The sequence below is a fragment of the Protomyctophum parallelum genome (assembly GCF_964188405.1).
Source record: "Protomyctophum parallelum genome assembly, chromosome: 3".
Taxonomy (NCBI): Eukaryota; Metazoa; Chordata; class Actinopteri; order Myctophiformes; family Myctophidae; genus Protomyctophum; species Protomyctophum parallelum.
Window position 1 is genome coordinate 27,207,157 of NC_139698.1, and position 12,905 is coordinate 27,220,061.

At 45.0% G+C, this 12,905-nt stretch overlaps 1 protein-coding gene across 1 annotated transcript; it reads right to left on the reverse strand.

Annotated features, from left to right (window-relative positions):
* Window positions 1–1,674: 1,674 nt before the first annotated feature.
* fabp4b (fatty acid binding protein 4b) lies at window positions 1,675–2,828 on the reverse strand. Its single transcript, XM_083762291.1, has 4 exons — window positions 2,688–2,828; window positions 2,318–2,493; window positions 2,033–2,134; window positions 1,675–1,808 (listed from the first exon to the last, which is right to left on the reverse strand). Exons 1-4 carry the CDS (start codon window positions 2,767–2,769, stop codon window positions 1,755–1,757), a joined length of 414 nt encoding a protein of 137 aa, XP_083618417.1. The 5' UTR covers window positions 2,770–2,828; the 3' UTR covers window positions 1,675–1,754.
* Window positions 2,829–12,905: the final 10,077 nt, after the last annotated feature.

Genomic DNA, 12,905 nt, shown 5'->3' on the forward strand with positions numbered 1-12,905 from the left:
TATATGTACATTTAAGACCTCTTTCACACTGGCCTGCTGTGGTAATGGTTGTCTCGTGCTTTCTTCTTTTTTGCCACATTATTTTCCACATTTGTTCTGGGACTGGGAGTGATGCAAATGACAAAGAAAATTAACCACTTTTTTGTTTTGATAATCCTCTCTACTATAGAGTGTGCTGACCATATAAGGAGTTCCTCCCTGTCCCCAGTTAACCCCTGGGCATCAAAAAACCTTAGGTTTTATTTTTGGCTAGGTGGCCCAGCCTTCATCCAATCAGGATAGAGGGGCCTTCCGCCAATCATGATCGAGCGGGGGCGGCCTTGGTGTGCATGCTGTTGGCCTGTTATGTGCCCCCCTCCCCACTGTAATGCGTGCATGTGCACATCTTGTTACCGGGACAGACCAGGGTATTTTTCCCAAATCACTGAATGCTCCTTTAATCACTCGTCTTAGAGAACTGGATTTGAGTCACAACTTTGTCCACTTTTTCAGTGTACACTTAATCTCTGACAAAAATAGCCAAACTACAAGCTCAGTGCATTGCAAATTATGCAATTGTGAGCTTGTAGATTGGCTATTTTGGCTAAATTTCAGTTTAGTCTCAAACTCTCAATGTGTCTCAATTTACATTGTCTCACAGCCTGAGCTATTGAGATGAGTTTTCAGATAAATCAGTGAATCTCAAACATTTTCATGTCAAGGACGTCCAAATTGATATGTATTTGGCCGCAGATACCCATCTTAAAAATGTACCCATCCTAAATATTTTGTGCCAGGGATTTTTCAAACTTTGTTTCAAGGGATGGCAGCTTGTAAACCTGATTTTGATGCCTTGCTGGGGACCCCCTTTCTGCGGTGGAAAGTCTGCTGATGCAAGGTAGATAAACGATTGGGGAACTGCCATTTTGGCAAGATCCTCATCATTAAGGACGAGTCCCACCCGACTGCCATCAGGCAAGGCGGTACCACACCAGGCAACATATGAGCAAGCATCTCAAGATTTAATGACAGCTGCTTCCCCCTGGCCATCATCCTGACTAGTGTGCTGTGACTGGCACCTGTGCCATCATGAATAAACATTTTAACCACTTAAGTGTGTTGTAGCCTATGGCAAAAATAACTGATCTACAAGCTCATGTGCCACATTGCAATGCATGGTGAGCTTGTACAGCCATTTGTGTGACAAACAGACACTGCAATTCATGAGACTAGCTGCAAACAGATTCTAGAACCGTCCAAATTACATAGCATTCATTACTCAATTCCAGGCAGCATTTCCGACAAATTCAGTGCAATCTGGCTTGTAATTTTATTAAAGTACACATTTCTTGCATGTTCAAAATGAGCCCAAAGTGAACATGTACATGCCAATGTCATTTTAAGGCAATTAAAGACAAAACTAGTTTAAATATGGGGGATACAAGAACTTCCAACACAGTCTAAATGTGTCCAGTTCACCAGGGCATGACTGTCAACCTTCTGAGTGTTACATTGTTCAGTGAACCTTAATGACCTCACCTCAAATTACAAAAATCTAGAACAAAGCCCAACATGTTCAGCTGATGCGCAAATAATGGCCAAGTAAAATTGTCATCCAATATACAGTAGATAGGCTATTGTGTAACAAACAAGGCACTTGTCCAAGAAACCTTTTATTGACAGTTTTGACAAACAGTGCAGTGCATTTTGTATTGTTTTGGACAGAAGAAAGAGATACACGTTGAACTTGCTGGTATAAGTAACAGTCAGAAATGTTATGCCTCCTTTTCGTATGTCCTTACAGCCACAATATCCTCCATGACACATTTCTGTTGGAAATTGAGAGACATGTTAGCTGTGTGCTCCGATTAAAAGTAGTTAATGCATTAGTGTGTGACCAAAATATGCCAAGACTGCATTTAATCCAAATCATTTTATTAAAGTCTCGGGCAGGCTACTTTTCATTTAAGGTATGCAAAAACGTCCACGCTTCGAATCAGAATGAACGCATGGAGCAATATTAGCCCATTAATGCCGACTTGATTAATCTTACCGCTATTAGCTTCCCATCTTGAATTTCTCGTTCCAGTGTGGTACTTTTGCCGTCCCAGGATTGTTTCTGCACCAGCTTGCCGTTCTCCAGGGTAACGAGGGTCTGCAGAAGATTTGTAAGTATTAAGTAACATTGATTGTTAGTTCTTTTACAAAGGCAGTTTACAATGATTGTTAAAGTTAGCACAAAGCCCTGGGCCGCCTTTGTTTCCATTGTGGTCCGGTGTAGAAATCAAAGATTAGCTAGGTGCGAGATTGTGAGCCACGTGTGGACAAATCATCCAACCTTTGTATTCCTGTCGTCCGCGGTCGTCTCATCGAATTCTTCGTCGAGTTTGAACTTTATCTCCGTCGCTTTGAACGTGCTCTGTGACTTCAAGGTGATAACCCCGGCATCATCTACGCTCACGAGCAGATTGGGCTTTGCCATGTTGCCCATTTGCCGAGTTGCAAAGCCAACACCTGCAACATAAGTGTACACAACATTATGCTTTCTTCTGCGCCTTTTGGTCATGCAATTCACTTGGAAAAACCCCTTGCTTGCTGATAGTCTAGACTAGAGCAATGGAGAGGGAGAGCATGTCTCACAAAATCTGCCGTCTGATGTTACCCGTGACAATTATATTTTAAGTGCAATTTAAGATAAGTTTTCTCACCGATTGCCTTCATATATTCGTCAAAGTTATCACTGGCAGTCATCTTCCAGTTTCCAACAAATTGTTCGATGCCGATGCCCATGATTGAAGGTGTTTGAACACAAGCTGTGAGTGATTTTGATTAGAGTCCCACGTTTCTGTGCAGCACCACAAACAGAACAGACTGGTGAGAGCAGAGTGCTGTATATGGGATGGTTCATATTTGAAGCCTTGCAGAGCACGTGCTCTATCAGTGCACACCAATCAAGAACTGTCCTCGACTCGTTACCGTGGAAACGGAGGATAAACGGGGCGTGGTTTTCTACCAGGCCTAAACAAGAATCTTTTTGAAGTCTGTGAGATTTATTTTTACATAGTAAAATTTAGAAATACACAAAATACTCACAATTTGACTATAGTAAAAGTATTGGCGGAAAAATATAGGCTACTTCAAACTTTGTTTTCAAAAGAGCCGATCTACAATCTCACAATGCATTGTGTGTTGTCATTGTTGTGTGCTTATAGATTGGCTATTTTCAAATAGCCTAAATATTAAATAAGCCATTTAAATGGTTAATATATGTTTTGTATTAATAATCAAAATCTACAGATCTAGTGCAATAGAAACAAAAATGGAAATACTCAATTAAAATACGTTTATTTTAGGCTACTTGAGTATTTCCATTTTTCCAAAATTGCTTTCCATCACTGGTTGTTGTTGTTGTTGTAACTAAGTAGGCAAAATACTGTAGCCAAATTAATTTCAATGTACTGACTGTGTAGAATGCAGTGTGTTATAATATAATCCGAAGGGAATTTGTGGGCGGCCCTTTAAAACATTGCACAGAGAGAGATAATTTTACAATGCGCATAATAACTTATTATGCTTAGTCACTTCCTTTGATGAGTGAACTGTAACTGAAGGTCGTGGAACTGCTCAACATATTCCAAGTTCAACCGACAGAGGGTGCCCATAAACAATAAATGAAATGAAAGAGTCACACACACACACACACACACACACACACACACACACACACACACACACACACACACACACACACACACACACACACACACACACACACACACACACACACACACACACACACACACACACACTCTGGAACAATAGCCCCTGGCGACGGTATTGTTCTGAACATACGCTGTGCTAGAGAGAAGTGCTAGAGCTAGAGCTCCCTATTATCAACTAACTTAGGGAAGGCAGTCCTAAGCGAGAACAGGATATATATATATATATATATATATATATATATATATATATATATATATACATCTGGCTTTGCAAAAATGATCACAGAGATTAGTACAGTATGTCTGTTGGAAGACTGAATGGCAGGTTATTGTTATCTACTGCCACCATGTGGTCTCATGATTATATTACATAGAACCAACATGTTTGTCCCCCAAATAAGAAAACATAAATCTAAAGCTGACATTAACACAATCCAGCAAGTTTGTTTGAGTGTGACTTTCTGTTAGATTTCTTTACGACTATTTGATTTATTCATTTTTGCATGTTTTGCTGCGTTTGAGTGAACAACCTATCACGTGTTGTGCAAACAATAGGCCTATAAAATAATCGATTCATGGTCAATGTTAATATTATGAATGAATGAATAGTTTATTTCGATCTTTTTTACATTACATACATACATACATTACAAATTGAACATTATTTTAAGGTGATGCAGTTCAGTTCCTGAACTACTGATGCGTCATGCGTGCACTTTACATTATTTCGAATCTCAGAGTGCTATAGGGTTTAAAAGCACGGCATAAAAACAGCATAGGCAACAAACAATTACATGGGATGGGGCCAACTATAGGCTAAACTAAAAGGGTCAATTTAAAAAACTAGTATTAAAAGAATAAAGAGGATGCTTTGTTAAAAATGTAGGTTTTTAGTCCTTTTTTTGTGAGATCACTGTGGTGATCTCAGGCGTACGGGGAGGGAATTCCACAGACATGGAGCTGGGTAGCAGAAGCCCGGTCGTTAACAAACTGGTGTCAGCCAACCCATCAGGTAATTGTTTTCCCTGGAATATGATTAGCTTTTTGAGCGGTGCCTCCGCAGTGTGTCCCTATGTCTGCCCCTACGTGTCTGTCCGAGCACGGACAGCTGCGTGGCCAGTAGAGTACAGCGCAGAGTAAAGTGGCACAGAGTCGCCCTGGGCTTGTTCCTGGGGGTCTGGATGTTCCGGGGACCCCCACACGGTAACTCAGTTTTTCCCCCAAAAATAATCAAAGTACAGTAGAGAGCACAGTACACTACATTGACAACAATATAGTATACAGAGCGCAGTACAGTATAGTTTAGTGTTTTTTTGTGCTTTTCAAGGTGACAGCCAAGGTCGAGGTAAACACAAACTTCCCTATCCACCAAGCACCAATGTCTGTCCTGGCCTCACACTTGACTTCTGTCTGGCACTATTTAGACGGTATATTAATTATAGGCCTACATTTTAGTCCACTTGCCAATGTGAACCCCCCCAGGCATGTTGAAAACACCAAAGTTTTATGTTAGAAATGTTGAGTATGGGTCCACAGCATGCCAATTATGCCAATCCACAGCATAATTGGCATAATATGTGACCAGATAACAACCTATAAGGAAACCAGCTGCGTTATTATATCTGCAGAATTGTGGGTGAAATAACTAGTGGGTTGTTGTTGCAACTTGTTGGCTGCTATCCCATTGGCTCAGAGGTCGGCTAGAGGCAAAAAAAAATCTGGTTGCCTAGAGGCGAGGCAGCCAATCAGAAAGATAGGTGACTACGGCAGCCAATTAAATAATAAGTTTCCACGACTACGGCAGCCAATTAAATGATAAGTTGCCACTAACAACCTGATAGAAAGTAGACCAGCCTGCTTCGCAGCTGGTAAAAAAATCAAAAGCTTTAAATAGCATGTGATGTGTCAAACTAGGGGTTTTCATGATGATGAATCCATTCCAAGCATTAGTTTCGCACAAAAAACACTCCTTGGGCTAAAAACGTCCATAGCTGTCATCACAAATGTGATTATGTCAGCACATTTGGGAAGTTGAGTTTTTTTGCAAAACTAATGCTTGGAATGGATTCAGCATCATGACAAACCCCTAGTTTGACATGTCACATGATACATAAAGCATGATGATTTTCTTTTGCCTATTGACATATTATGCCATTTATGAAAATTGCTCAACATAAATTATGCAAGTGAGCATTCGGCAGTTTCTACATGCTGGGGACCCATAGCCTACTCGACATTTCTAACATAAAACCTTGGTGTACTCAAGTTGTTCGGGTTCACAATGGGGCTCTATGTGGGCTGGCAAGTAGACTATTATCTCTTTTCATGTTGCCAATTCCTCATGTTGTGGCTTTGAAACGTGCTGTACACAAAAAACACTAAAATACCAAGGGCAAAAACGACAATACATAATAACAGGGCAACATAAAGACCGTGGAAACAGTAACTCTTAATCAGTATGTTTGAAAGCCTGGGAGTAGGCCTACAGGTGAGTTTTCAGAGGTGATTAAACACAGGCAGGGTTTGAGAAGTTCTAACACGGAAGTTCATTCTATCACCGCTTCCACTGAGGTCCTGGGGAGGGTTACAACCACATGTCTCCTCTGAACCACATGTACACACTCTTCACCTGACAGTGAGGAGGGGTTTGGGAGTCGGAGAACAAAGTGCATACAGAGGTTCACACTATTTCTCCCGACCCCCCGACCAACCAGTAGGAGTCACTATAATGCAGAGGAAAGGACTCTCAATCCCCTGACGGCTTCCCACCCAAACACTGATGAGTGTAGTGTGTTCATTGGAGCAGGCCTTTATGGTGGTGGAATCTGAATATGGACCTCTATGACACCCTGCCTGTTTACTGTATATATGCGACTACAGTAGTGGTTGGTTGGCTGCCTGTACTGTTAATGTGCATAATGTGCCACATTAGAATGATTAGTCCTTGTGTTGTTTGTCAGCAGCTTGCAACTATTTGAGTGGTGGTCTCCAAAGAAGGGCTTTGTATGTCCCTATGTATGTATGTATGTATGTATGTATTTGGTTAAAATGGGTAGGGTTTAAAAAAAGGCAAGAGCTTGCTCTGGTGCACTGGCCTAAAAGTGGGTCCTTAAAAACTGCTAAAACTTCTGAAATGTATGTATGTAGGTATGTATGTATGTGTGTATGTATTTTAAAAGGGTTTTTTTTTTTTTTTAATCCCTGCCCGCAATACCTTCATATATTTAAAAATAAGTCCAAAATAGGGTTACCAGTGAAGGGCAAACTGCCTATTCACTGGGGACTATGCAAGGCAGAGGCGTCCACCCCCCTGAGTCCAAGTTTAAGCTAGACCGCATACCTAAAGCATACTCTAAAACCCAATGGTAAAATGGATATAAAAAAAGACATGTATGTATGTATGTATGTATGTATGTATGTATGTACAGATGGATGGATGCATGGATCTGTCCGTCCGTCCGTCCATCTGTCTCTCTTAACTAGAGTTACCTATAAGTAAGTTAACAAGCTGCACTTGCAGAGCAAAGCTTCAGCTACAAGAGCATCGATGAAGACGTTTGAGTCTAATCCATGTGGTGCTCAGAAAAAGTGGCGGCCTTCCCTGCACTCTAATCGGGGGGATTAGTTGTTGTTCCCTCGGCCGCGGGCTTCGCCCGGACACACATCCAGGTGGCACCTCGCGGCCGGGCGCTAGATCCACTCTAATGAACATGAACCCTCGTTGGCAGCCACAGAGAAGGGCCTTTCTCCCCTGGCTTCCATCAACACTCCAGCCCCCATTGATGGCGCGCAGGGAACAGTGGACGGGGGACAAAAGCTGTATATACTGTACAAACACAGCTCGGAGCGGCAGCACACTGACTCATTCTTCGGTGTGTGTGAGAACGGAGGGGGACCCCCTTTCAGCTCCTTTGTGCGGGTGTCTGTCAACAGTGTAGTCGGAGGCAGGGCCAGTGTTTGGTATTGACATAGGGTCTGGCTCAGCTTGTTCCCAGGGCCCAACCTGAGGACTCATGAATAATTGAGAGAAGATCCTCGGGGCCGAGATGGAGGGGTGGGTTGGGGAGGGGGGTCTTGAGGGATGGGGAGGAGACGGGGTGAGAGTGGGTGTTATCAACCTAATCCAGTGATTCTCAACCCCATTCATTCCAAGGACCCCCATGCATTATTAGACCACGGACCCCAATTCGATTTTTCATTCTGGGACACCAATGTACACTGTAAAATCTTCAGTGTTCATTTAACTGCAGGTCCATTTGGTTCCATTTGCACAGACTCAGAGTTACAGACCCATAAAGGTCCATTTGGACCCCTGATGGTGATGCACCAGTGACCTAAAGTAACTGCATGCACGCCTTGCACGGAGCAGGCCTTGCATTGAGACTGGTTGAGCGTGCGTGCGTGCGTGCGTGCGTGCGTGTGCATGTGCATGTGCATGTGCATGTGCATGTGCATGTGCATGTGCATGTGCATGTGCATGTGCATGTGCATGTGCATGTGCATGTGCATGTGCATGTGCATGTGCATGTATTATCGGAAACACTGACGATGGACACTTGACACATATATAAGGCTATATATATCTCATAACTTACATATCATGCAAACATAATCAACTAAATATGATCATCCATCGATCGGCAACATTCACGTGAACCGTGCGTTCAGACGTGCAGAGGAGTCGTGCATGCATGTGTTCAGGCTGTCGCTGAACCGGGAGGGGGAGGTGAGGACGGAGGAGCGTGCCCGGCCTCCTGGCTCCGGCAGGGGGCATGTTGTCAGTTCAGGTCTGCTCTCCCAGCAGGTCCATCCATCCATCTGCGTGTCACGTGTGTGTGTGTGTGTGTGTGTGTGTGTGTGTGTGTGTGTGTGTGTGTGTGTGTGTGTGTGTGTGTGTGTGCGTGTGCGTGTGCGTTTGTGTGTGTGTGTGTGTGTGTGTGTGTGTGTGTGTGTGTGCATGTGCATGTGCATGTGCTTGTGTGTGTGTGTGTGTGTGTGTGTGTGTGTGAGAGAGAGAGACAGACTCACATCACACGACCTGCAGGAGCTGTTCCCTCTCCCTCCCCGCTCTGTACGGCTGCAGGATGACAGGGGAATGAGAGAGAGAGAGACTGAGAGAGAGAGAGACTGTGTGTAATCCAGGGATCTGAGGCCGTGTGTGTGTGTGGGGAGCTGGCCTGGAGGTCGGAGAGGAGGTGCCCCATCGCTTGTGTGCTGGGAGCCTTTTCAAGGTTCCTGCTTTGATCTCCTCCTCCTCTCGCTGTCTCTCATGCCTTCATCCCACGCGCTCCCCTTGCGCCTCAGGCTGCCGGTACACCGATGGGGGGGGGGGGGGACGTCTGCTACTGCAGTACCTCACACAGAGACACCGCTTGTTCCCTCACTGGTGGGAGAAGTACTGGAGGTGGCAGGGTGACTGGAGAGGGGGGAGGACAGTGCAGTGGGTGGGTTCACCGTGAGCTGCAGTTAAAGTGGCGTGTGCGTGCGTGCGTGCGTGCGTGCGTGCATGCGTGCGTGCGTGCATGCGTGCGTGCGTGTGTGTGTGTGTGTGTGTGTGCGTGCGTGCGCGTGCATGTGTGAGTGAGAGCGTGGTGTCAGTACAGTCCGCTCTCTCTTTCATGCACTCTCTCTCTCTCGCTCTCTCTCTCTTCACCTCCCCCATAAGTGGGCTGGAATTCTTTGCGTGAAAACAACTGTGACAGCGCTCCGAGGCTGACCTCTTGACCCCTGACAACATGGGAAAGGGCTCCCCCTCCTCTGGCAGTTATATAAAGGCACCGGCCGCGGTCATGAGAATCCCTGATAAATCACCCCGCTTGAGGCCTTCTCATGTCCCCGTGCAGCATGTCTCTCTCACACACGCGCACGCACGCACGCACGCACTCACGCACACACGCACGCACGCACGCACACACACACACACACACACACACACACACACACACACACACACACACACACACACACACACACACACACACACACACACACAGCAGACCAATGGCCCCATGCAGCATGTCTCAGACTCTCACACACAGACCAGACCAGACCAGACCAAGGCTCTTGTTACAAGGGTTTCAACTCACTTTGCTTTAACTTCTCGCGTTCATTGCTGCCAGCTCGGTTCACATGTTACAGTTTGCATGGGACAGTGTTGTACAGTGTGTTAGAGAGTGATACAGTGTTACAGTGTGTTAGAGCAGGGGTTCCCATCCACCGGTATGCGGACATGTACCACCGGTACGTGAGAATCCGGCCAGGAATTCCAAGTTTATGGATTGCGCAGCGCAGGCAACAACCTCGCGTCACCAGGATTTTATAAATACCAGACAAAAGTTAATTCTGTCATATTGTCCAAGGATTCGTTAGTGATGTGACGTCACATTACTGATGAATCCTTGGTATATTTCTAACTATAAATGCACCAAGTCTCTGTGACCACGTAACTCGAGAACCGTTCGCCCCACTGACTTCAAATTTGATACACGCGCTCCACACCCCCACAGGGAGTGCAGTGCCCGGTGTCGAGTCGGTCGAACCCACGGTTGTCCATAACCGCCACAAAAGGCCTCTGCCCGGGCTCTGGACAGGGTCCCTGCCCTGTGTCCATATATGGAGCTGGCCTGTTCTGACATCATTCTGACGTCTGCACTCCATATTTGGGAATGCCTGACAAAGAACTCCATATATGGCATAAAAGGGACACAGACATAATATCTGGGTGGGGCATGCATTTCAAACTTGCATCGTTCCAAGTAGGCCAGTGCCCAACAGGCACCACGTCTCTGTACGTCTGTAATTCATGGCTCCGGACAGGGCCTAAATCCAGATCTCCATATATGGAGCTGGCCTGTTCTGACATCACAATTCACACACTTTATATTTGGGCATGCCTGACACAGAACTCCATATATAGGATTAGGAATAAAGAGAGACAGATACAGAAATCTCCATATATGGGCATAAAAGGGACACAGACAGATGGGTGGAACGGGTACACGGGGCATGGATCTCCAAATTCCATCGTTACCGACTCGGTGCTCTACAGCCAGGCACCGGTCTAGTCTTTATAACCACCTTCGAGCATAATGGCGTTCTACGTCCGTGCTACAGCTACTTCCATACAAAGCAGTGTTGTCAGTGGCATCACTTTCGTGACGAACTGTCATCAAGGCTATAATACAGACATACCGTAATAACCTTTTTTATCATCCTATCCGTGTTGATATAACACCATTTAGGTCAACAAATATAACATTCATGTAGACATTATGTAATCCAACCCTCGATGCTGAGTGCCAGGCAGGGAGGCATTGGGTCCCATTTTTACAGTCTTTGGTATGACCCAGCCGAGGATCAAAACCCCAACCTCCCAGTTTCAGGGCAGACACTACCACAAGGCCACTGAGCTAGCCTGGTTAATAAACCAGACCGAATCAGCCGTTGGCAAAAAAAAATTGCCTACCGGCGGATTTCGGTCTGGAGAGGCTCAATTGTACGCCCATTTTCTACACACGAAAACGTGTGCGCCCAATAGGGACACGTTATGCAATATGGGCGGGCTTTGGTACAGTGACGTTCAATGCTTGAGACCTTTGACTGACTGTAGAGACCTTTTGTCCTTGTGGTGGTTGACTGAGAGTACCTTTTTCTAACTGACTGGCTTTGTGCAGCAAACTTGACCAAAAAAAGGGAAATGAGGAATGTCCAGGCGAAGAGTTAAAGTTGAACTCAAAAGTTTTATTTGATCCAGGTTGAAAACAAAAATAAAGATACTTTTAGCATATAACTGTAACTGAGAATAGAAGGAGGTGTAGAACAAAAACCAGACGTAAAAAACTGTGAACCTCCAATCAACAACACCTGGCCCTCTGATGGCCAGGTCATTTATGTCCTCTCTGCCCTGTCTGTAGAGGGTGACAAAGCACACTAACAGGAATGTTAGACATGGCATGATGGCACATACATGATGTGATGGCCTATAGTAGATCGGCTCCTACACACCGGCCCCAATTGTATGGTGTGTATAACTAAATACAATTTATTAATACAAAGTAATGAATGGAGCCGATTCTTCATATTGTGTCAAAATAGGAAATTACTTAACTTAAAAAATGTCTACTGGGGACAGGAGTCGTCTTCAAGCAGCAGACATAGTTTTGTGATGGGTCGTTCAAGAACACTGGTTTGGGTCTTGATCTTCACAGAGCGAACTAGGCCTTTGGCATCTGGCATGGTTTCCATCACTCTTCCCAGAATCCATGACCCTCGGGGTGCTGTCGAGTCGACAATCATAACAATGTCACCCGTCTGAATATTTTTCTTCTTACTGGACCATTTTTGTCGCTCCTGCAACAATGGCAAGTATTCTTGGGTCCACCTTTTCCAAAACAAGTCAGCCATGTACTGAGCTTGTCTCCATCGGCGTTTGATGTACATGTCAGACTTTTGAAAGACCCCCGGTGGTAGAATGGGTTTAGACCTCAAGGTCAGGATGTGGCTGGGTGTCAGTGCCTCCAGATCATGTGGGTCAGATGACATGGTGGTGATGGGCCGACTGTTGAGAATCGCTTCTACCTCGCACAGGATGGTAAACAGGCCTTCATCATCAAGCACTTGCTGGTGCAAAACTGATAATAGGACTTTTCTCACCATTCTGATGAGCCTTTCCCACACTCCACCGTGGTGTGATGCTGATGGGGGGTTGAAAGTCCACTTGATGCCATCTTTCAATAAAGAATTCCTCAGTTTGTCCTGGTTCAGATTCATTAGGGCTTCACGTAGTTCTTTATTTGCACCCACCAGATTAGTGCCATTGTCTGAACGGATGTGAGATACTTGACCTCTCCGACATATGAATCTCCGAATGGCATGTACACAAGAGTCTGTGTCTAAGGAGTATGCCATCTCTAAATGCACTGCCCTACTGGTCATACAGGTAAAGATCACTCCATACCGCTTGACAAGGCTTCTTGCTCTTTTTACTTGGATTGGTCCAAAGTAATCCATTCCAACATTTGTAAAGGGTGGCAGATCAGGAATTAGTCGTTCTTGGGGCAGGTCTGCCATTTTCTGTACTTTGGTCCTTCCTGCTACACGTCTGCACACAGTGCACTTGGTGATCACCTTTCTTGCTGCTGAGTTTGCATTTGTGATCCAGTACTTCTTACGAAGCTCAGACATCATGTGATTTCTTCCACTGTG

Bases quoted from the DNA above. Each gene is read 5' to 3' on its own strand.
- fabp4b (XM_083762291.1), bottom strand. From the start codon at position 2,769: ATGGGCATCGGCATCGAACAATTTGTTGGAAACTGGAAGATGACTGCC. The intron at 2,494-2,687 runs GTGAGAAAACTT...CTTATGTTGCAG, and splicing joins CGAATATATGAAGGCAATCG to GTGTTGGCTTTGCAACTCGG. The intron at 1,809-2,032 runs GTAAGATTAATC...AATTTCCAACAG, and splicing joins AAGATGGGAAGCTAATAGCG to AAATGTGTCATGGAGGATAT.